We start from the raw sequence: 23806 nt of genomic DNA on the forward strand, positions 1-23806 counted from the left end.
AAAATTTCTCAACTAGCAACACAAGTAACATGCAACTGCAGCTCACTAAATTGATAGTGTACTAAACATCTTTACCGATTTTTTGCAATTATCTGCATTATCATCTGCAACAAAAATTAACGTTCCAACAAACGCCATTTGTTCTTTCGCGAAATAAAACCACACACACACACACACCCAAGACAGGCGCTTCTTTGTTTCTTAGTTTCCTCTTTTTTTTCTTCTTCTTCTAACTAAATTCTTAATATTTGCGATCTTTTGTTTTAGGAACTTTCACATTACATTTGATGCGGGGATTTTCGACTCATTGTCTCGTTCTAAGTTTTACAACTCAAGTGTTTTCTCCTTCTCCTTCTTCTTCTTCTTCTTCGTCGTCGTCGTTTTCTTCTTCTCTTTTCTCTTCGCGTTCGGCGATGGAACGGGAAGAAAACGGAGAGAAAGAAAACCCTTCACTCACACACGTCCACTACACACAAGAATAATAATAGGAAGAAACAAAAAAAATCTAGTACAAAAATGAACGATGCAAGAACGATCACCTATAAATTATATGATTTGTTTGTTTTCTTCTCTGCTTCGTTTACACAAAAAAAAACACATAAAACAAAAATAACGACTTTTCATTCACTAGCAAATCAAGGCGAGGAGCAAGTTAACACATCAATCGATTACAATTATTGAAACGCGCGATGCTTCAATGGCGAGTTGTTCCCGTCCCCCGCATTTGCCCAGGCCCAGCTTCTGCTCCGACCGGTTTTGGTGGGCAACGGGGCAGGAAGTGGGGGTGGGGCCCGGGCCGAGAGGGAATATGGAGCCGTTTTGTTTGTTTTCCAATTGGCTTGGCTCACAAAAAAAAAGAAAATGACGGCACATTAAGTCTAATCCTTGCTAGGTGTGGCGACGAGTTTGATTTTTCGTTTTGTTTTGTTTTTTTTTTTAGAAAAGCTCGACAGAAATAACAAAAAAAAGGAATGAAAATGAAGCTAAAATCCTAACGATATAAGTTAACGAAAAACAAAAAAACGATCTCGACGGCGGTGCGGCAAAAAAGCAGAGAAAAAAGAGCAAAAAAAAAGGAACCTAAAGCAACGAAGAGCATAGATAAAAAATAAAGTAAACATAAAACTGGAAAAGGTTTGCAAAAGTAAGCAATAAAATAAAATAAAGACTAGCCGCCGGCCACGCCGCGAGAGGTGCGAGGTGTTTTTTTTTTCTGTTTCTTCAACGAGGATACAGTGAGACAGAGAGGAACATAAAGAGAGAGGGGAAGCATGTTGGGGCAAGAAAAGAATACTTTTAGGAGCTTTTGAGGGGGAATGGGGAGGACACTGGAAGCAATATTACCCTCGGCAAGGGTTCACAAACAGAGCGGAATGAAGGCGCACAGCTTGTGGGGGGGGAGGGAGGCGGGGTAAGTAAAAGGGGGAGGCTTAAGGGACGCCACGGCGCGCGGCATGCTGCCCCTTAGTGCTGCATGCTGGCCGGGGCCCGCCAGCCGCCCCACGGCTCCTAGAAAGGGCAGTCGTTCTCGCGCGGCTGAAACTCGCGCCGGCTGACGTCCAGGCTCGAGTCCGAGTCCTCGCTGCCGCTGGTGAAGGAGTGGGCGATCTGGGCGGCGGCCAGCTGCGCCTTGGCCGACCGCTTGTTGCTCTCCTCCTTGAAGCAGTGGTTCTTCTGGTGCCGGATCAGCTCGTAGTACCGCTGGAACACCAGGTTGCACTTCTTGCACGTGTAGTTGATGTTGATCGCCTTCTTCTCGTCCGACTCGAACGTCGGGTTCGGCTGGTTTTCGTAGATTTTGCGCTGCTTCTGGCGAGCGTTCTGGGGGGGATGAGAGGAAAGGGAAAGCGTTACAAAAAGGAGGGAAAATTGCGCCCTTCACAGTCCTACCTGGAACCAGACGACGATGACGCGGGGCGACAGCATCAGCAGCTTGCTCAAGTACTCCAGGTCGCTGTCCTTCGGGTAGGAGTTGTTCTCGAAGAACTCCTGCAGCACCTTGATCTGGTAGTCGGTGAAGCGCGTCCGGTTGGCCCGCTTGCCGTTCGAGCAGGTGATCGGCTGCGTCTGCGGGGGCAGCGCGTGCAGCCCCATCGAGCCGGGCGGCGAGATGACCGGGCTCTCGATCGGGCTCGGTATCTTCATCTCGTCCCCGACGCCGACGAGCGACGGCGGCGTGGCCATGTGCTTCTTGAGCGAGATCGCGCTCGGCGGCCGCATCGGCATCGGGCTAGAGTTGGACGAGTCGAGCTGCAGGTCGGCCGGCGTCGGGCTGTCGTTGGACGATTCCGACTTGATCTTCTTCTTCTTGCCACCGACGCTGCCTCCGCCACCGCCACCGCCACCTGCGCCGCCGCCGCCGCCGCCGCCACCACCGCTGCCACCATTTCCAGCCGTCAACGAGCCACCGTTACCGCCCCCCATCGACAGAGGACTCCCGAGGGGGCCCCCAGCCAGGGCGTCGGCGGCCGCCCGCTGGAAGTAGTCCGACACTACGCCCACCGTGTCGGGGCCGGAAAAGTCCGGCCCACCGACGACACCACCACCACCGCCACCACCACCTCCTACGCCGACGCCGCCACCCACAACACCTGCACCGAAGCTGTCCGGAAAGAGGCTCTTGTTCAGGTGGAAGGCAGCGGCTGCCCCGACCAAATCCTGCCCCGTCGCCGACTGGTGCTTGCTGAGCGACTCGAGCAGCGACTTGGACAGGTTCTGCTTCATCGCCTCGTTCAACGCTTTGCTCATGTCGGTCGAGCCCTGCGAGCAGGAGTTGTCCTGCGACAGCGACCCGCCCACATCGGACGCCTTGAACGATGCCGTCTCCAGGTCGGTCACCTTCGCCTCGCCCGTCCGCTCGTACTCCTCCACGTTCAGCTTCGTCGACGGTGGGATGCTGAAGTTGTACGGGCTGTCCTTGTTGCGCTGCCGCTCCTTGAACAGCGTGTTGCGGAACCAGTGCTTCACCACCTTCTGCGGCAGGTTCGCCTTCAGCGACATCTCCTGGATGCTTTCCTCGCTCGGCGAGTTGTTGATGTCGAAGTGGGAGCGCAGGATGCGCAGCTGCTCGTCCGTGATGCGGGTGCGGGCCCGCTTCTGCGTGCACGGTTGCTGCTGCTGCTGCTGCTGCTGCTGCTGCCCCAGCGTGGACTGTACCTGGGCGAGCTGCTGCGGCGACTGGGCGGCCAGCTTCGGGTCCAGCCCGTGCGGCAGCAGGTTCAGATCGAGCGGCTTGCCGTTCAAGCTGACCGGCGGCAGTACGACGGAGCCGCCCGACGGTGTCTTGCCACCCTTGCCGCCCACGGGATCACCGCCACCGCCGGGCGAACCGTCCGGCTTGGTCGGGTCGACCTTCGGCGGCACGCCGCCGAAGCTTAGCTGCGGCGCCAGATTCAGATAGCTCAGCGACATCAGATGGTGGAAGTGCATAAAGTTCAGCACGTTCAGTGCGTTCGGATTGAGCTTGTTGGCTGGATCGGAGGCGGCAAACTGGAGCAGCGATGCGTTCTTGAGGAAGCTCGGATCCATCAGGTTGGCGGCGGCTGCTGCTGCCGCGGCCGTAGCGGCTGGATCCATCGCCGGCACGAGCCCCTTGGCGCCCAGCAGGGCGGCTGCGTCGCCCGGCGCTCCCAGATCGAACCCACCGCCGCCCTGGTTGACCTTGGCCAGCTCGCTCAGCGCCTGGTGGTGGTGCGGGAAGCCTACACCGTCGCCCGGGAAGCCCAGCGGGCCGGCCGGATCGCTCGGCAGACCGGCGGCTGCCTCGAGCAGCTTCTTGCGGTGCGCCAGACACTCCGGGCTCAGCTCGAGGTGCGTCTCGAGCATCAGCTTACCCGGGAACACCTGGTAGCAGCATTCGCACACGCAAATTTCCGGCTTGTCGGGGCCACCGACGGGCACCCCGCAGAACAGTGGGCCGAGTGCCTGCTGCTGGTGCAGTTGCTGCTGCTGCTGCTGTTGCTGCTGTTGCTGCTGCTGCTGCTGTATCTGCTCCGAAGGAGACTTGAGCTTGCGCAACGACGAAACTTCGTCCAGCATGTTCGGCGACTGGTCGTGGCTTTCCGGGATGGGATGGATCAGTGGGAACTCGCTCTTCTTCTTGCTGTCGCCGCCCTGGGGCGAAGGTTGCTGCTGCTGCGGCGTCCCTGCCGGCTGCACGGCGAAGAGACTCCGCTCCTGCATACGGCAGGCCCGCGTCTGGTGCAGCACGCTGCGCATGTGGATGTCCAGCGTGCTGCCCTGCGTGTACGCCACGTTGCAGATGTCGCACTTGAACTTCTTGCGCGCCGACTCCTTCTCGTCGCCCACCTCCTTGCGCTTTTCGCCGCATCCCTCGGCGAAGGCGGGCATCGTGAAGGGTGTGGCCGCCTTCTCGCCGAACGGCACGGTCGGGGAGGGCGAGTTCTTGCCCCGATCGGGACAGCTCTCTCCCGCGCCAATGTCCGCACTGAGCAGCGAGCCGGTAAACATCTGCGCGAAGCCCTTCTCCGCCTTCAGCTTCTTCAGCTTGTTCAGGTGGGAGACGCTGTTGTAGTGCACCAGCAGGATGTTCTTCTGCGTGAAGCTTTCCATGCAGATCGTGCACTTGAACGGCCGGTTCGGGTTGGTGAACTTCTCCGACTTGATGTCGTAGAACAGCGAGCTCATCTGGGCGGAGGAGGAGGAGGAGGAGGAGGACGTCGACAGCTGCTGCTGCTGCTGCTGCTGGTGTTGGGACTGTTGCTGCTGCTGGTGTTGCTGCTGTTGCTGCTGCTGTTGCTGCTGTTGCTGCTGCTGATGATGCTTGGCGAGGGAAGACATCAGCGAGGCAGCGAGCGAGTCCGGTGACGCTTTGTCGTCGCGCGGCATATGACAGGCCGTCGCAAGATGACGCTCCAGTGCCCCAGAATCCGTAAAGCTGAACTGACAGTCGGTGCAGGTGTAGCGACCCTCCGACGTGCCGCTTCCGTCCAGGCTCTTGTCGTAGTAGAAGCTGCTGCTCTTCGAGCTCACCGACTTCTCGCTCAGCCGATCCTCATCCACGCTGTCCCGCGCATCCCGCCCACCCGACCGATCCGACCGCGGACTCAACCCGTTCCGCTGCTGCTGCTGCTGGCTGTTGAGCATCTTGCGCTTGAGATCCTTGAAGAACAGGATGGACGCGTCGGGCGAGGCGATGCCCGGCGGCGACGGTTTGCCCGACTGCAGCGCCTCCTGCGGGTGCTTCTCCGCGATGTGCGCCGTCAGCGAGTGGATGTTCTTGAAGTGGTGGTCGCAGTAGAAGCACTTGGTCGACTCCCGCAGCGAGTGGTAGAACAGGTGCCGGCTCAGCTTCTCGTGCGTCTTGAACGCGAACGGGCACTGCTTGCACCGGTACCGGTACGTGTGGTGCTCCGAGATGAGGAAGTTCAGATGGCTCGCCTTGAAGTGCTGGTTCAGGTCGGCCAGGTTGTCGAACGCGTCCTTGCAGTCGTGCAGGAAGCAGGCGAGATCGTCCGAGTCGGCGCTGCGCCGGAAGTGGCTGCTCTCGTTGCAGTGTATCTTCAGGTCGACCATCGTGTCGAACGGTGCCTTGCAGTAGGAGCAGCGGATGCTCGGTGTGCCACCCCCGGGCGACACCGAACCCTCCTTGCCGCCCTGCTGCGGCGAATGGGGCGACCCTGGCTTGTCCACTGGGCTGCTGCTGTTGCTGCCGGGCGGCGGCGGCTGCTGTTTGCCGTTGGTCGTTTTCAAAAATTGCGAGGTATCGACCAGCTTCAGCAGCCGGTTCAGCCCGTCCATCTTGATGTTGTGGACGCGCAGCACGTGCGTCTCGACCGTCGCTTGGTCGAGGAACGCCTCCGCACACAGCGGACAGGACAGGGTCGGCGAGTGTTGCTGCTGCTGCTGCTGCTGCTTCTCGAGCGGCGGCGAACGGGCGGCAGCAAAGCCGTCGCCCGCATCCTGCCGGGCCGCGTACTGCTCCAGCATCTCCGCCAGGTTGCCGTGCTTCAGGTCGTTGCAGTTTTCCTTCAGCGCGAACGAGTCGCTCATGAAGGTGACCTTCTCGATGAGCCGCAGATTTTGGGCGCAGCGGGCCTCCGCCAGCGTGCGCAGATAGTCGAACGGTTTGCGCGACAGCGACGGCACGGCCGGGGAGAGCTCGGCCCCGCCCAGCAGCTCGTTGCCGGCGTTGTGGTTCGCCAGCAGGTGCTGCATCACGTTCACCTTCTTCGAGGAGAACTTGTTGCACACGCTGCACACGAGGCAGCGGTCCTTGCAGCCGCCGGCCGTCTGGCGGTTGCTAGCGTTCTCGCCGTTCCACATCTTCTTCTCCTGCAGTATGCTGCACAGCCCGTTGTCGCCCGTATCCATTGCATCTTGGGCGTCCAAGCCTGGAACGGTTTGGGTGATAGAAGGATAGTATAGATGTAGAGAGCTTTTGTTATTTTGAAGTGAAGTTGACAAGTATATTTAAACATTATTATATTGGTATTATTCGGACATTATTCGGATATATTGGAGGAAAATCAAAGAACTCCAAACTGCTCGGGGAACATATAACATAATCCTTTCCACGAATTCCAATATTTTGGGAATCGGATCGTATCAGAACCTTCAATAGAACTCAACAGGAGTTTGAGTTAGATGTTGATATTGTGTTGAAGATCTTTATACGTTAGTCGAAATAGCTACTTGATGGCAAATGGATCGTTTATTCTGCTTCAAATGTATGTCGCTTCCTTCGTAAATTTCCCCTCTTTTTCGCGTATTTCGTATTCGGAAATGTATTGGTAAACTACATCCAATCCATCATTCAAAATAGACAGTAATCCGTAGGATCAATATCTGAACTATACAGCGGGGATCAAAAATCTTCCGATTTCAGTGTTTTATAGTACTTTATTTTCACAATTGCCGTAGAAGCAGTTGCTTACAAAGATAAATAGATGGATTTATATATAAAGATATATAAAGGACAGAAGGTTTGGTGATCTCAGCAACAATGCTCGTAGGAGCAAGAGTGCAAAGACAAGATGCAAAAATCAACCCACAGCAACCCTGAAATAGGTCTAAAGCACCAATTACAGAGGTTTCCAGTTGTTCCGATATTGTTGGAATACCTTGTGAAGCCTTTGAGGCCACGCAAAAGTTGTGTGGAGAGCAGATCTGCAACGTACGAAAGCTATCCAGGGAATAAGGTCCCTTTTCCAAGGTTTGGAATGTAAGTTGATTGTACGTATATTGAATTCTGAAGAAAGAATTGTCTACTCCTAAAGTAGAAATGTTCATCAGCGACTGGAAAATACATCTACAGCATGTATTGTTACAAAATGTCAACTACAAGCGATCTTGAATTTGGTTCGGAATGTCTACCTGTGTCCTCATCTTCATCTCTTTCCGTCTCCCATTCGCCGCCCAAATCCCAACCGGTGGGAAAGATCTAGAAGCAGTAGAAAAGAGCCATCTGGCACACAGTCCGCCCTGGCCCTGCGCAAGGCTTCCCAAGCCTTCCGGCGGCGGGATGACAGACCGGCGAAACCTGGCAGTGAACTGATTGAATGTCACGCCCTTTTGCGTGTATTTGATTGCTTCCTTTTCCCGCTCGCACACAACTCCCGCAACGGGACCCGGCGGTACAAGCATATTATGCTTCTGTGTCGCCATGGAAATAAATCTTCTCTCCAAAAGAGGAGAAACAACAACACCAACAGCAGCATACAAAAAAAAAACCCCATAAAGCCAACGGGGCCTGCCATAAAATTAATAATGGAAAAAAAATCTGAAGCGTGAAATCTTCCCCCCTCCCCCCCTCCTCCCCCCGTTTAGGCCACTTGCTGTCGTACCCGACCGTGTCTGTCGTTAGTGGGTCGGTGGGGCGGATGGTTTCAAGTTATTAAGCATGGGCAATAAAATTCATCATTTCGTTCACACCAAACATTAACGTTCGACACACATACACACGGAGAGACACATATCGCGACAGTATAGCATTCATGCTGCTTTTCCTCCCGCTGTGTGTGCGGCCGAGGGAGAACGAACCCGTAAAAAGGGATCGCGCAAGTGTGTGGTGCAGCATAACTACCACATTATGCTATCTTTCGTTCTCACTCCCTGTCACACACACTCTCTCTCTCTCTCTCTTTCTCTCCTGCTCTCTCTCTCTCTCTCTTCTTTCTCTTTTTATCCATTACAAAAGGGATCTAAAGATTGATGGTGGATGAGAACGGGCCACAGTTTCGCTTCACTGCACACATTTACGCGTTGCTCTCGCTCTCTTTCTCTCTCGCTTCAGCTTTCGCTTGCGCATTCCTTGTGTAAGGGACAAGCTGTGCAAACACGGAACCTGATCGGGGAGGACCCTCATCAGCCCTGCCCGCATCTCTGCACGTGTGTGTGTGTGTGTGCAATATGCGTAAGCGCGTTGTGCACCCTTCGCTCTGTGCTTTTTTTTTGCGCGTGTTCGAGCGAACGTTTGGCCGCTTTTGTTTACTCTCCGCACGTCGCTGGAGGGGGGGGGCAGCCAGCATGTACTGCGCAGCTAATACCACCGAGGGACGACGATCTGCGCCCCGAAGACGGTCGCTGCGCACGTCGTTTCCGGCACGTTGCAGCACACGCCAGCAGGGTTCGGTTCTGATTGCGGCTGGGCTTCTTTTTTTTTTGTTGTTGTGTGTGAATTGATTGAAGTTTTTCGTTTTTTTTTTTTGTTTTTGGTTTGTGTCATCAGACGATGATACACCACCTCCACGTAACTGTTACTATACTTGGGCCTGGGTGGGTGGGAGCGTACGTACACAGGGCGTTAAAGTCGTACCGCATCGCGCGTCACGGGGCCGCGTCCTCCGGCCGGCCGTTCAATTGCATTCAAAAACAAACACGCGCGACACAAAGCCGGAGCCAGTGGTCAACACACACACACACGCGCACGCGATTTCGATTCCTATCACACGATCACGAGTACTGGAGCACGAAACACAATATTTGAGCGTATCTGTTTTCACGAGCAGCAATATTCACCGCTACGCTTCTGCCGTTCTGGCGCGTCTGAGGATATCCTGACGGACGGATGGCCAAATGGAAACTGAAGGGACTGGAAGCAGGAAGATACCGGCTCTCTCGCTCGCTCGGGGTCCCTCCAGTTATCCCTTGGCATCGCGGCGCATCAGCCAAACAGCAACAACAAAAAAGAATTGAACAGAAAAAAAAAAATCTCTCCCCTCACACTCCCCTGCGTATGACGACGCGCGCACTCGCTTGCACGTTGTTTTGTATCAATAAATGTGTGTGCCTTCACCCCTGATCACTGCTTCGGACCATGCTGTTTGCGGTGCAAGAGAGAGAGAGAGAGAGAGAGAGAGAGAGAGAGAGAGAGAGAGAGAGAGAGAGAGAGAGGGAGCGAACCGAATCCGAGCCTAGCCCATCGCGGGCGAGGCATGAAACGTAAGGCGGGACGAAAAGGAAGGAAACACACCTCGATATAAGGGCAGCAGCAACAGCGGATCGCAGAGCCATTCAAAAACCAAACCCTCGAGCAACGTGCGCAAACAGACACACACACACACAGAAGCACATACATATCTACGTGCGACAGCGGCAGGGGCTGGCGAGGCCCGGGGGTGAGGTAAAAATTAAAGAAATGCCGAGCAAATAACAAAAGTCGAGCAGAAACCGGCTCAACGCAACCCAGCGTGCGCAGCGGACGTCAGAGTGGCTAATTCGACCGGCTGCGCAGGAAAGGGAGCGAGTGAGCCAGAGCACTCGCGCTCTTTTTCTGACTCTCACTCACTCTCACTCACTCTCACTCTCTCTCCCTCTCTCTATATCTCTCATCTACTCGTTGTGTATTGTGTGCTGCGATCGAGAATGCTGAACCATCCGAAACCTAGGAAAGAGGATCCCTAGGGTTAAGCTTTTTTTTTTCTATTCCTTGCGCACACACACACATACACTCAATTGAAATATGTATTTGCTTATTCATGTAGCTCTTCTCCCCCCCCCCGGCTTTCCCCTGGCCCTGTTTTTCTTTTGTATCGACTCCTCTTTTCATGCCCGTTCGATGTACGTGTTTTATCTACTTCAAGGGGTCTCTTTTTTACCTAGCTCCGTTTCTTTGTCTTCCTCTTCGTCTTCATGATTCATACAACTGCGCGGCTTGCTTTAGCCAGCCAACTCGCTAGCCCGGGGCGTGCCAACGTATGGCAAGCGGAAAAGGGGAAATGAAAATATTAATCTTAAAACGACACCATAAAAAGTTTGACGGACTTGCCTGCAGCGCGGGCTCGGCATTTTTAGGTGTTTTTTTTTTCTGTGTGGAGTTTTTGATAATTTATATTGAGCGTGTAAAAACAAATTGACGTTCTTTTGGGGATTTTTTTTTTCATTCCTTTCCTTTTTTTCACACTTTTTTCTTTAAATATTTGATTTTGGAATTTAAGAGCTAAAAAAACAAAGTTGTTGGGGCACATAATTTATCTTCATTTAATGATTCATTATTTCAACCATAGAACGTGCAAACAAAGTCACAAATGTAAGACAACGTTCACACAAACGGAAAGAATTTAGTTTGCACAAATTGTCTCATGGATTGCAGTATTTATTTTTTTTACAAACTAATTCACACACCTATGCACATTATATGAAGCAGCATGATGGATGGGTCCACGGCGGTCATAAACGGCCGTTTGTGTTACAATAAAACCAGTTTCCGGTGCGCAAAGCAAATGTGAAAAGATGGCATTCATAAATTTCTTCAGCGCGAGAGAAACCCGTAGCGAAACGAGGTGACAATAAATTAAGAGTCATGTCCATTTCCGTCCATTGATACACATTCATCCACACGCACACACACACACGTACACTGTTCCACACAGGGGTGCAAGCGAGATGGCCTGTATGCCCCGGAGAGGTAGGTGGGGCAGCGATCGAGGAAAGCGAGATAGAGAACGGGCAGGTACAATTAAATGAAGCAGGCAGGGTCGAGCAGATTTCGAGCAGTCGTTCCCGTGTTCGTGCCAACGGATTTGGGCTTTCCGTACCATGATTGATGTCTTTTCGTACCGGCAAACAAATTAGCGGCCATTTTTTTTCGCCACACACTTTAATTACAGTTCAATCTGGATAAGCGCAATTGCTGCACGCGAGCACGTTCGATATGTCAGGAATAAGAACAATTTTCCTGTACATTGTATTAGAAAAGAATATGGTTGGAAGTAGAAATGCAGTATCTTGCCTAAAGGCCATTTTGTCCAGTAATTACTGTTAACGCTTCCACAAAATGATGGTGTGATGTTTAAGCTCCTTGGGCAGCATTTACACCCGCAAAATATCCAAAATTTGTATGGCCATTCGTTTCCTTGGTGTTTGGTATCAGTCTCACTTATTATTCTCTCCATAACAAGATAATCTTTCGGGAGATTTAGGCTCTACGCATTGGTTCCTACGGCATTCCATGCATGCCAAACATCAAACAGACCATCAGACCATCAACCAGGGTGAAAACCCGGCCTCCGAAGCTTCTCCCATTGCGTTTCACTCCAGAAGTTTCTGGAATCTTGAAGCACCATGATTAATAATGCGCTATCGTGCAGCGATCAGTACATCTTGGTACCCGCAGCAAAGACTTTTGCATCCGAAACTGACTGACGCTTTTCTATTTACGCGAATTGGTGATTGATAATTGTGCATCACGATCTAAGTCTTTCTCTCTAGTGATGCAGATACAATATGTAGTCTGTGTGATTAACGTACTTTCAAGCATTCTAAAAATGTCAAGAATTGTCCAAGAATGACCATGTAGTTTCTCACAATATTTAATTAAATGGCCCTCATAATAATAATGAAAACCCGGTTCACCAGCGCGCGGTCACTCATGACAAGCTCGCTTATAAGGACCATTCGAGTCCAGTCAAGAAATTTGACACGAATGCGTTTTGAAGCATGATTGTTGTTTTAGAAGCCTGGCAGGGAAAATCAATCGATACGGGCAGCCGAAATCATAAAAGATGTGCAATCGCCAGACCAAATATCGGAGATGACTTGAAAACACGCTCACAAAATTGGAAAATAATGCAAAACATAAGGAGTTTCTTAGGAACGACAATCGAAAGGATCATATTGTTATATAAATTTCATTGAATTATATCTCTTTTTAGATCTTGCTTCATCAAATTTGAATATATATTGAGTTTTTCGTAGCAGAAAACTTTACTTCAAAACTGCTTAACATCGTTTACTTTACTGCAGGCAAGCTAGAAGTGTGAAGACCTTGACATAAGAAAGAACCACCTACCTTTGGCCGTCAGCTTGAAGATGTTTCGCAACCCGAGCAGGTTGATGTTCTGCTCCACCTTGCAGCTCTTCTTCAGATGGTGTATCATGTAGTAGATGTGGTCGGTCTTGAAGCAGCACGGCACGCAGGTCAGCATCAGCTGGCTAGCTTTCGGCGAGGACTGCTGCTTTGTTCCATCTGCAAGTAGCCAACAATTTGCATCAACAAGTTCGATGAACGGTGGCGTTAGTTCACACTTGCCTTCACTCTTTACGGTCGTCGCCAGGCTGGACTTTTCGCTAGAGATGAGCAGCAGATAGTCGAAACAGATCCGCCGGAAGATGTGCTTCTCCGACAGGCTGTGGATGCCGATCTTCTCCAGCGAGGTGGTGTAGAAGTTGCAGCAGTTACACTTGAGCTGCACGTTGTCCGGGCACGACGGTGAAGATGATTCTGCAAAAGCCAAAAAAATAAAAACGAATGATTGGATAAACAAAAAGAGAAATATCTTCTTCTACATCAGTCCACACTTACGCTCACCATCGATACCGTTCGCGCCGGTCCCGTAGTCCCGCTCGATCAGCTCGGTTTTTGGCTCGAGCAGCAGCATTAGCGGAGAGCGCGAAATTTCGCTGACGCTTGGCATCTCATCGTACGCAAATTTCGGTTCCTCCGCCAATGGGAAGATCAGCTGCAGCTTCTTGTACAGCTCCTGGCCAACGAACTGGCGCAGCTTGGTGGCCGCCTTGTCCCGCCCCTCCAGCAGATGGATCATCAGCTCGAGCCGGCGCAGATGGTGGTCCGCCTTCAGGTGCCGCTCCATCTCCACCCGGTCGTGGGCCTTCTGCCCGCACAGCAGACACTCCTGGCCAGCGATTAGGATCGTGTCCATCGCACTGCTGCTCCGGTCCTTCAGCACGTGCTTTTTCAGCTCCTCCAGGCTGTTCGTCTCGAAGTCGGCACACACCAGACAGCTGTAGTAGGTGGCGGGATCGAGCGACAGCCGGACCGGCGGATCGAAGTGCAGCGGGTTCTTGTCCTCGTCCAGCTGGTGCTGATGGTGATGATGGTGGTGCTGGTGGTAGTCCCGGTCTGTGCCCGGTTCGCTTGCCCCACTGAACGGCGAGGGTTGGTTCAGGAAGAGCGAATCGGGCGTCGCCGTCTCGTGCGGTGCGCCGAACGGAGACGACGGCATCGACAGCGGCTTCAGGCTGCCCGAGCTGGTACCGCTGCTACCACCTCCATTGTTGTTGTTGTTGTTGTTGTTGCTGTTGCTGTTGCCAGTGTTGCTAGCGGAGGTGGCAGCCGCCACTGCGGCCGCTGCAGCCGCCGCCGCCGTGTACTCGTCCACGCGCGCCATCGGCGAGTCCTCCTTTAGCGTGTTCAGATTGATCGCGCTCAGGTAGTCGAGACTGTCCGACTGCTGGTGCTGCTGGGCCTGCTGGTGCTGCTGCTGCAGGCTCTGCAGGCTCTTCAACTGGTTAAAGCTGGACTGGAACGAGTTCAGATTGCTGATATGTTTTTCGCTCGTCATGTGGATGCGCAGATTGCGCGCGATGTTCGTGTCGTAGTTGCAGATGTCGCACTTGAAGAAGGACTTTGGTCGCCCACCCGTCTCGTACCCGACCGGGCCGCTCTCCTTCGATTGGGCACTGCCTGGGCCGCCACCAACACCTCCACTGCCACCACTAACACCTCCAACGCCACCACCACCACCACCACCGCCTCCGCCGAGCTTGCCCGACAGTGAAGAGAGCGGTGAACTGGCCGCCGCTACTGCCGCCGCCGCCATGTACTGGTTGCGCGAGCTGTTCACCACCTTCTCGTTCGCCTGCAGCGTCGCGAGGTTCAGGAAGCTCTGGTTGCTCTTGTTCATCATGCCGTTCAGGTCCTGCATGTTGTTCAGATGCTTGTCGCTCTGCATGTGGATCGACAGGTTGCCCTTGGTCGTGGTGGAGTAGTTGCAGATGTCACAGCGGTACGGTTTGTACCCGCAGGTGTACGATTCACCGCGCGCCAGCCGCGGATGGGCCTGCCCGGCCAGACAGTAGCTGCAGGCCGTCTCGCCGTCCGGGTGCTTCTCGCGCATGTGTATCTCGAGCGTTTCCTGGTACTTGTAGTGCCAGTTGCACTGCGGACACTTGAGCGTCTTGCACGAGTTGCGCGTCGAGATGTTCGGGCTGAAGTTGCTGTTCCGGAACGCCGTCGACGGTTCCCTGCAAGCGTGAAAGCGAGTGAGCTGGAGCAGATTCTGCCGTTCCCTTTCCCGCACACTTGTCTACTTACGGTTCCAGCTTCTTCACGCTGATCTGATGTTCGCTCTTCAGCTCCTCCCCGACGTCCATCGCCTCCGGGCGGAAGTTGTTCGCGATCAGCTGCTTGTACAGATCGACCGGGCTGTACTTCTTCAGATGGAAGTCACCACCGGCACCACCACCACCACCACCACCGGCACCACCTCCAACACCACCGACGCCGCCTCCTGCCCCGAGCTCCGCCGGTCCGGGCGCGCCCTTGTTGGAGGCTACGGCCGCCACCGCAGCCGCCGCCAGCGGATTCAGCTTCATGTCAGCCGCCGAGCTGATCAGCTCGAGGAACTTGTTCTGCTTGCCGTACAGGTTCTCCCCCACGGACGAAAGCATCTTCTGCTGGTTCAGGAAGTCGGTCAGCAGTTTCCCACTGACGGCGGCCGCAGCCGCACTGGCCACGCCACCCTTCTTCTCGCCTTCGCTGCCGGCGGCAGCGGCCGCGGCAGCGGCAGCAGCCGCTGCAGCCGCTGCAATCGCCGCGCTCTCGTTCATCGCGTTGCTGTACTTTTCCGCCGCCAGCTTCCAGCTCTGCTGCAGCTTGCTGTCCATCTCGTACAGCAGCGCATTGTTGGCGACCAGCTTCGGGAAGCTGCCGCCGGCGTCGAACCCGAGGCTGCCGGGCGCGAACACATCCGCCGGCAGACCCATCGCCGACTGCTGCAGGTGGTGCTGCTGTAGCTGGAGTTGCTGCTGCTGGTGTTGTTGTTGCTGCTGCTGCTGTTGGTGTGCTTGGAGCTGCTGTTGATGCGAGAGTAGCCCCAGGATGCCGTTGTTGGCGGTACTGTTCATGAGATTGTTGCTGTTGCCATTGCTGCCGTTGTTGTTAGTGCTGCTGCTGTGATTGCCATTGATGTTGCCACCCAGGAGGGGGCCGCCACCGACGGCCGTACCGCCTCCGGGTCCGATCAGTGCGCTGGCCGCACTGTTGCTGATGCTGTTGTTGTTGTTGTTGTTGTTGTTGTTGCTACCGCCGCTACTACTGCTGCTGTTGCTGCTGCTACTGCTGCTGCTGTTGCTGCTGCTGTTGTTGCTACCATTATTACTACTACTATTGGTCTTGTATCTCTCGTCGCCCTCCACATGCTTCCTACTGTTACTGTTGGCTGAAGATTTCTCTTCGAAAGGAACCAGGAAAAAGAACTGCTTCTCCGCGTTCGTCTGTATGATGGCACTGCTGTAGTTCTTCTCCAGCAGCATCCGCTCGTAGTCGTTCAGTGTGAGACTGTGCTCGATTTTGGCATGCGCTATAAAGGACCGGCAGGTGCCGAAGCTGAGCTTGCAGCTGAAGCACATCAGGATCGCCTTGTGGCTGCTGGTCGAGCCCGCCAGCGGTACCACGCTGGCGGCAGCAGCCGGACCGGCCGACGGGGACCGTGCGGCCGGCGGCGACCGGGTGATGAGGTTCTGTGCCTGCTCCTGCTCCTGCGCCGCACCGGCACCACCGACCACTGCCGGCGCGTCGTCCTCGTCGGCGGCGGGCGCGAACGTGTCGCCGCCGGCGGTGACGCCGCTCTCCTTGCTGAACGAGACAATTCGGAACGAGTGGGTGCGAGGATTGCCCGAATTGCTGTCGTTCTTCGGAGAGGCGACCGGGTCGATGATGCAGGTGTTGTCGTTGCAGATGATGCGCCCGTGGAAGCGCTCCACCTCCTTCTGATACTCTGGCAGAACGGTCTTCACAGTGTTGTTGCTGTTGTTGCTGCTGCTGCTGCTGTTGCTGCTGCTGTTGCTGCTGCTGCTCGTGACAGTCGATTGAGCAGTTTGCTGGCCCTGCAAAGAACAACACTGCATGAGTTGCCTGCTCAAAGAGACTAGACGCCCTTCTTCCCCACCCCTCCCCCCCCCCCCCCACCGAACCCTTACCTTGTCGACAAAAAGTTGTATAATGCCTTTATTGTCTACCGGTTTGGACAACAGTCTGAAGATCGCTTTGCTGAGGGAATCGTTTGGCACCGGGCCGATCGTGTCGTTGCATAGCTTCAGTATCCGCGACTCTCTGTGCTTCAGGTAGAACTGAATTTTGGTGGAGAATTTTGTCTGTTTGCGAGTAGTCATCTTTGTGTAATTTTGTGGTGTTTGGGTGTGTGTGCTTGTGTGTTTATTTTGTGTGTTTGGAGTTTTGTGTCTTGCGTTCGTTCGTTCTGTTTTGTTTGTTTGCGGTTTGTTGCGTGGTTTTATTGTAAAAGATGGAGCCTTTTTCCGTTCTTCTTCTTCCACTTCTTTTGTGTATAAGTTCTACCGGTTTCTTTGCGCGATCCGGTAATTTTTAATTAATAGTATATGTATACATATATATTTAGCTCAATATGTATATATATATGATTAAGATATAATTATAGTTAAATGTAAGTTATAAATAATGCGAGGTTTATAATTTTGTAAAACTTTTTCTAAAGTTTAAATCTTAAAGTGTAATTTTTCGCGTAATTTCATTATAACTAAGTTGTTCGTTTCATTAAATAGGATTATCCTGTGGTTTTGGGGAAGAGAGAGAAAAGAGAAAAAAAAACGAAACCGGGCGGCATGTGCGTGGCAGGATAGGAAAAATGCGCGCACACACACACACGCACCAGCCGTGTGGGAGTAATGTTTCGGGTTAGCATGGTTTGACACTTGTTCGCAGTTTTTGACCAACGTGTTTGTTCAAGAGAATCCATTCGCGATGCGTTTTTGCTTGATGAAATCATGGCTTTGTTTAAGTATTGAGAGATGTATTTTGCGCACACGCGTATTTATATGCACTCGTTTGTGTGGTGATATTATCATCATGGAGAGCATTTATTTGAACGTGGCAGCTGGGGTGGCAGCGCTAGAGAAATTGTGGTAAATTATCAATGTGTGGCAGAAGCACGACATGTCACGACGCAGTGCAAAGTTGATACATTGGGTACACAGGTTGATAAAACAAGTATGATTTTTTTCATGAAATACAGTTGAAAAGCTTGAAATTTAAATAGACAGTTAAGTATAATCACAACGCTTGAAAAGAAAATGCATTTAACGGCTGGGGAATATTTTGAGGGGGAAAAAAGGTGTGTGTGTGTGTGTAAATATAAATAACAGGTGCAAAATACATTACAACACTTTAAACAATTAAGACAATGTAGAATATAAATATATAGTAAAAAAAAATAACACCAAAGGTACGTTTTGCGTGTTTTTTTCCGGTATTCATTGTGTAGCCGCCTTCGCGGTACACATTTTATTTATATCGCACACAGATCGCAATCAACGCTTGTTTTGCAAGAGAATCCATTTGTTTTGTTTTGTTTGCTTAGCATACTTTCGTATGTTTTGGTGCATTTTTCGCACAGCTGGAAAGTGGTAAAAGATTGTATATGTGTATGTATATATGTATAGTTATAGGTAAAGCTGTAAGTAAGATTTGATACATGGGGAGCGAAGAAGCGAGTTCATTAGGGCCACAATTATGTAATTCGATTAATGGCAGGCACGGACGGATGGTATGGAACATTATAAACGGACGGGAACGGGGGGGGGAGAGGAGACAATGTAGAGGAAATGGAAAAGGGACAGGAAATGGAAATGGGAATTGGGGAATAAAAATAATTGCATTTGCACTAGTAATGGGAAAACTGAAGTTTTCATCGGAATTACTCCCGGCTAGCTCAGAAGTGTTCAGGAATCGATACCGGATAGTAGGTCCGGTATCAGCGCTTCTGGAATTGGCTCGGGAATTAGCTCCGGAAGTGGAATTGGTTCCGAAATCGGAGTCGGTTTCGGCCTTTCGATGAGAATAGGTGTTTGGGTCCTATGCTGACCCATTCTCAAGCAGATTCCGAGACTGATTTCGTTTCCAAAACTTCAGATTTCAATTCCAGAAACGATTTTGATTCCGGAGTTAATTCTGATTACGATTCCGGAGCAAATTGCGATTCCGGAGTCGATTCAGATTCCGGAGTCGATTCTGATTCTGGAATCGGAGTTGACTCCAGAATTAGCTTCGGATTTGGAATCGTTTCCAGAGTCGGAATCGGCTCCGGAATTGATGCCGAGCACGGAAACGGGTAGGTCGGTCCCAACACTAATTTGCACCCCACCATCATCACCCCGACTGTCATTTGCTGCGTAAATTCGTCACAAAAACACATCAACACATCAACGTTAGATCGTTGAGGGAAAAAAAAAAAACAAAAAAAAATACAAGAACAGAAAATGAATAAATAAATTAAAGAGAAATAGTTTAATTCCTTTCGCGCAACAAATTTAATGGCCGCCGCCATAGCCATCTCCCCATTCGTCTTCCCCCATTTTATCTTTTGGGTGATTATGTTAATTTCCCCCTTTTCGTCGCCCTCATTCGTGTCACAGCCGCGCGCACCGTCGGCCTGTGTGCCACCATTCCATCCTCCCCCAACTCGATAGCATAAAAACGGCCACTTCCCTACGCAACCCACCACCCCGTACTCTATGTGTGTGTGTGTGTGTGTCTATGTTGTCATCACAACATACAGCTCATATTACCCATTTAAAAAAAACACACACACACAAGGGGGAAAAACTTAAAACGAAGAACCAGCAGCAAAGAAGGAAACATGGTCGAGGCTTGCGCTGTATAAACACACCTTAAAGAGTCGCCCCTATTTAACTTTTTTTTTTTCGTCTCTCCTTCTTGCTGCCGTATGCGTGTGTGTGTGTGTGTGTGTGTGTGTGTGTGTGTGTGTGTGTGTGTGTGTGTGCTCTGTGCACTGGCGCTTGTTTGTGGTGGTGACGATGACGAACCAGAGCATAAAATTTGATGCTTCTCGCTGCCCGATGAGTGTGTGTCTGTGTCGCGCATATGGAGGAGTTTTTTTTTTTAATTTTGCTTTTCCCCTTGTTATCGGAAGCGAAGAAAAGCGCAAGAACAATCGGAATCGGCAACAATGGCGGGTGGCAAAACCCGGGTAGGCCAAATATGTATCGCGCGTGTCTGTGTGTGTGTGTGTGTGCGCTCGTGCCGCGTGATAAGGATGATAGAAATGCGTGTTATGTTGCAATGTTGCACTTTCCCCCGTTTGAAAAGGCGTTGTTTTTTTTCGTTTGGTGACATTCCCTCCCCCTCCTCTCCTTCCCGGGTTTTTTGCGTACATTTGCAAAAAAAAGAAAATTAGCAAAAAAGAAGAAGCACCGCCAACCGCCATTTTCTCTCCCTGCTGGGCTCGCTTTTCTGCTGGGTTCGGGCGACTTCGGTCGACTGCGCGAGGGTGCAGGTGGGTGGGGTTTTAGAGAAACACCACCCACCGCCTGCCTCGCCCGCCCAGTGCACTGCGTGACATACGACGCGTAGTTTTTCTTTTTTTTCTTCTTTTTCTTTTTTAATTTGATTGCTGCGATTGAATTGATCGAGGAGGTGGCAGGTTGTGTGTGTGCAGCGAAAGGGAGGTGGGGAGTTATCTCCCCAATTACTTCATCCCCCGCCCAACAAGAGGAAGTTTTTTTTTCGCTCTATCGACACACACACACGCACACATACACAGTGGCCAACAGCGATGCGATTTAATAATCGTCACTTTTTGTTGGCATTTTAGTTTGTCACACACCAACGCACATACACACACACACACACGCATACACGAACAGGTTCACATGCGCGCACGGACACACGCACACCCTTTTCACCCGCCGCGTGATGGAGGAGGGTGGGTGGTTCTTTTTTTTCTTCTTTTCTGCTGAATTGCCACTTCGTGCCATCTTTAGTTGTGAACACTTTTTGTTTTAAATAAACGCACCTTTTTATTAAAGTTAAAATGATTGCTTCTCTGCCTTCCTATGCACACACGCGCACACACACACCCACATACACAGACGCACAGAAATGGGCACAAATCATACGAAAATGAAAAAATCACTACCAACCCCCCCCCCCTCCCCCCGACGCGGCCCACATTCCCGCCCTTGTGTTATGCCCACCCACCCACATCTCCCCCCCCCCCCCCCTTTGCCCACACATGCTTCCTCGCCGCCCCCTCTCTTCCTTCAAACCCATTTTCACTTCGTTTACGGTGCACACATACGCACCTACACACGCGCACACATATACAATCACTTTACGCTTACCAAACGGTGCGACGAATCTTCCCTTTGACCTGCGGGTGGTGGTGATGGCGGTGCTGCTGCTGCTGCTTTGCTGCGAGAAAAAAGTGGGACTCTGGCCCTTTTTCGGCCCACCAACCACCGACACATACACGTATACGAGCACAAGAGCAGACAAAAAATAGGTTGCAAGATGAAATCCAACAAACCCCGTAGCAGCGGCCATTCCCGGGATTTGCCCTTCTCCGCGCGGATCTGCCTCCCTGGGGCAGGATCAGGGGGTGGGGTGGACCGGGAAAGCACCTTCGATTGCTGCCCAACCAGGGTGTGGAGCACCGCCGCGCTCGGTGCTCAGCTCGGGATGGCCATTTTTACGGTGGCGAACACGGCTGGCCGCAAAAAGCAAATTGCGAGAGCTGGCAGGAAAGGAAACAATCGGGAATAAAAAGGGAAACTAACGCTGAACGAACGAACGAAGTTGCTGAAGTTGCGACGCGCTGCTGTGCCTGTGTGTTCGCTCGTCTCGCCGTGCACACTCGGCTTCACACAACAGCGCTGCTTGCGAGCTCCGAAAAAAAGGGGATTTTTTCTGCTTCTGTTAATACCTGACTGCTCGACCGCTCGACTGCTGGAGTGGCAAAAATTACCAGTCGAGCAGATGTGAGAAACACGATTTCCAGCAAATGTCAATTGGGTTGGGTTGTTTTCAAAATTAAAAAAAAAAAGACGTTGGCTGTTCGATGGAAAAGTTGCCGGCACGATTTCATCCAGTTGGCTGAGCGTTTTAGTAACAATTATTAAAATGTTAAACATATATGTAGACGAATTCAAATGGACCGTAACATAAGAATTAAACACATACCATTGTGCATGCAAATCAACATTCACATCTGCAACGGCCTTCAATAAAGTCAACTTCTGTCAAACACACCATGAGATACCGATCCCAATTCTATTTAGAAAACGTAATAGCACTATTAAAGGTCATTTGGTACATTTTGGGCCCTTGGGGCATACCCCAGCAAAGATCATTACCAAAGTTCAAATAGTAAACATGACATTCTTAATTGCACTGATGAAACGATCTCGGATTGGACAGGTTTTGGTGTTCTGTTGGAGTAGCTTAATTTGAATGAGTTAAAATGATGTTCTTTCAGAGACAATCCGCCAAAATTAGAGGGATTTTACTCAACATGAACCGTTATCATTTCACACAGATTCTACCCCATTTTGAATTCAAATCACCTAAGTGGCCCATTTTGGCACGCTAAAGATCGCTGCTTGAATCCACCTTTTGCAGTAGATAAACAGCATCAAAGCTCCTGGGATAGCCTTCCCAAATAGCCAGCTCGTACTTTATAGCTGATTTAGGGCTGTTTAACGAAAAATCGTTCCGATGTCGTACTTTGTGGCTGATTAAGAGATAGACGGTACTTTGCGGAACTATGGAGCTTTTTAACAGGCACATGGTACTCTTTGGAACTTTGCGGCTGATTAACACTATGTGTAGGGTTAAATGATGGAACTTTAAGGCTTGTTAAGAACGTGTACCGAACTTGGTGGAACTTTATAGCTTTTTAATGCATGACATCGGTACAAGGTGGGTCTTGTCAAAGTGTCAAAGACAGACGCCGCCAATCATCTCATTGCTGCTGTACAAGTTAGATTAGTTCTTTGAAGAAGGGATTTTGAAGGAAGTGATTGTTATTGTACAGTAAATTGTGATACGTTTTCTTTGTGTTTTATTTTCGAAACGTTTCAAACGACACAAAGACGTTGAAGTCGTCCCAGAAGTCACCTATCTCGGGTCAAAGGTCTGCAACAACAGCAAGTTGGCTGAGTTGCGCGCAAGGATGCTGACTGCCGATCGGTCATTCTGCAGCCTGGAGCTGGGAATATCCCAAGTAGCCTTAAGAAACTCTATTTGATTATTAACAGTTTTTTAAAGCCGTTAAAAATCAAATAGAGTTTCTTAAGAGAATATGACATTTGCCAGCGTTACAGCATAACGACATATTCCGTTACCCTCGTTTTTTTTTTTATTCTGGTCAATATAACACACAGTGTTTTTCAAATTTTATCTACACCATTTTCAATTTATTCAATATTCGAAAAATCATTTTTCATTATTATTTATATAATAATGCGTATTTATTTTCACACCAAAATATTTGTTTTGTTTAACTGTACGAAAACTATGTGTTTTCTTTTATTCCTCTATTTGTATCTGCGGTTATAATAAAAAAAAGAATTTAAAAATATAAAAAAAATTATAGTTTTTAAATTATACATGTGAAGAGTTTGATAAAGGGTATGCAATATTTGCAAATGAGAAAAATCTTCATAAAAATATTTATTTTCTTGGGCAAAATAATATGCTCTTGATGACGATAATTTTTAAGACCTACTGTACATGGTCACGTACATGGCGCCTCCATTTCTTATGTCAAAAAGTTCGTCAAGCTTCGTGTGTATAGCTTGTGTGTAGATGGCAACAAAACCAAGCGTCTGCGACAATTTCTATCAGCTATTGTTTAATTTGTGTATCATCGTGCTTTTACAACAGGTCAGTGTATCGATATTACCATTCTCTTCACATGAGCTACATAAGTTTTATATTTCGCAGCATTTTCGATTCGGATAGCGTTTGGACATCATGTTTTCCGTGCACGGCAGCAGCTGACCTCCACGATGAAGATTGACGAAATCCGCGTAATGAAAGAAAATTGTGTAATGCGGTTACCAAGTGAAATTGTGTTATTCAATAAACGAATAATTGTTTTATTTATTAATTTATTTCACGAAAATATAAGCACATTAAGCTTAACGAAGACCTTGCATGTCCCTAACGAAAGAGAAAGAAAAATATAGACATCTCTGTCGATTTTTTCGTTAATTTTGATCTCTTTCGTTAAAAATACCGGTTAAATTTTAAGATTTAACGAAACATTGACGAAGCAAGGAAAGCGTTACGCAGTGTTTTAAGCCCTAGAATTACTGCTGTATGGAATGCTAAAAGTAATACTTTTAGGCATACTTTTAACGGTTTCTTAACAGGATTGTGCTACTTGGGATATAGTACCTTTATAGTACCGGTACTCACATACGCCTCTGAGACATGGACACTGTCCAAATCTGACGAAACCCTCTTAGGCGCGTTTAAGAGAAAGATGCTCTCAAGGATACTTGGCCCCGTATGTGTGGGAGGACAATGGAGGAGCCGCTATAGTGA

At 50.4% G+C, this 23806-nt stretch overlaps 1 protein-coding gene across 1 annotated transcript; it reads right to left on the bottom strand.

Moving 5' to 3' along the window:
- Positions 1-542: 542 nt before the first annotated feature.
- On the bottom strand, positions 543-21161 carry LOC120961375 (zinc finger protein 2). The gene is given in 10 exon segments (XM_049610902.1): positions 543-1821; positions 1891-2312; positions 2315-2377; positions 2583-6353; positions 12251-12427; positions 12491-12682; positions 12770-14445; positions 14516-16308; positions 16402-17008; positions 21034-21161. Coding segments are annotated over 9 exon segments (8598 nt in total). The 5' UTR covers positions 16594-17008; positions 21034-21161; the 3' UTR covers positions 543-1509.
- Between the last annotated feature and the right edge of the window lie 2645 nt (positions 21162-23806).

This window comes from Anopheles coluzzii, chromosome X, assembly GCF_943734685.1.
Source record: "Anopheles coluzzii chromosome X, AcolN3, whole genome shotgun sequence".
NCBI classification, from domain to species: domain Eukaryota; kingdom Metazoa; phylum Arthropoda; class Insecta; order Diptera; family Culicidae; genus Anopheles; species Anopheles coluzzii.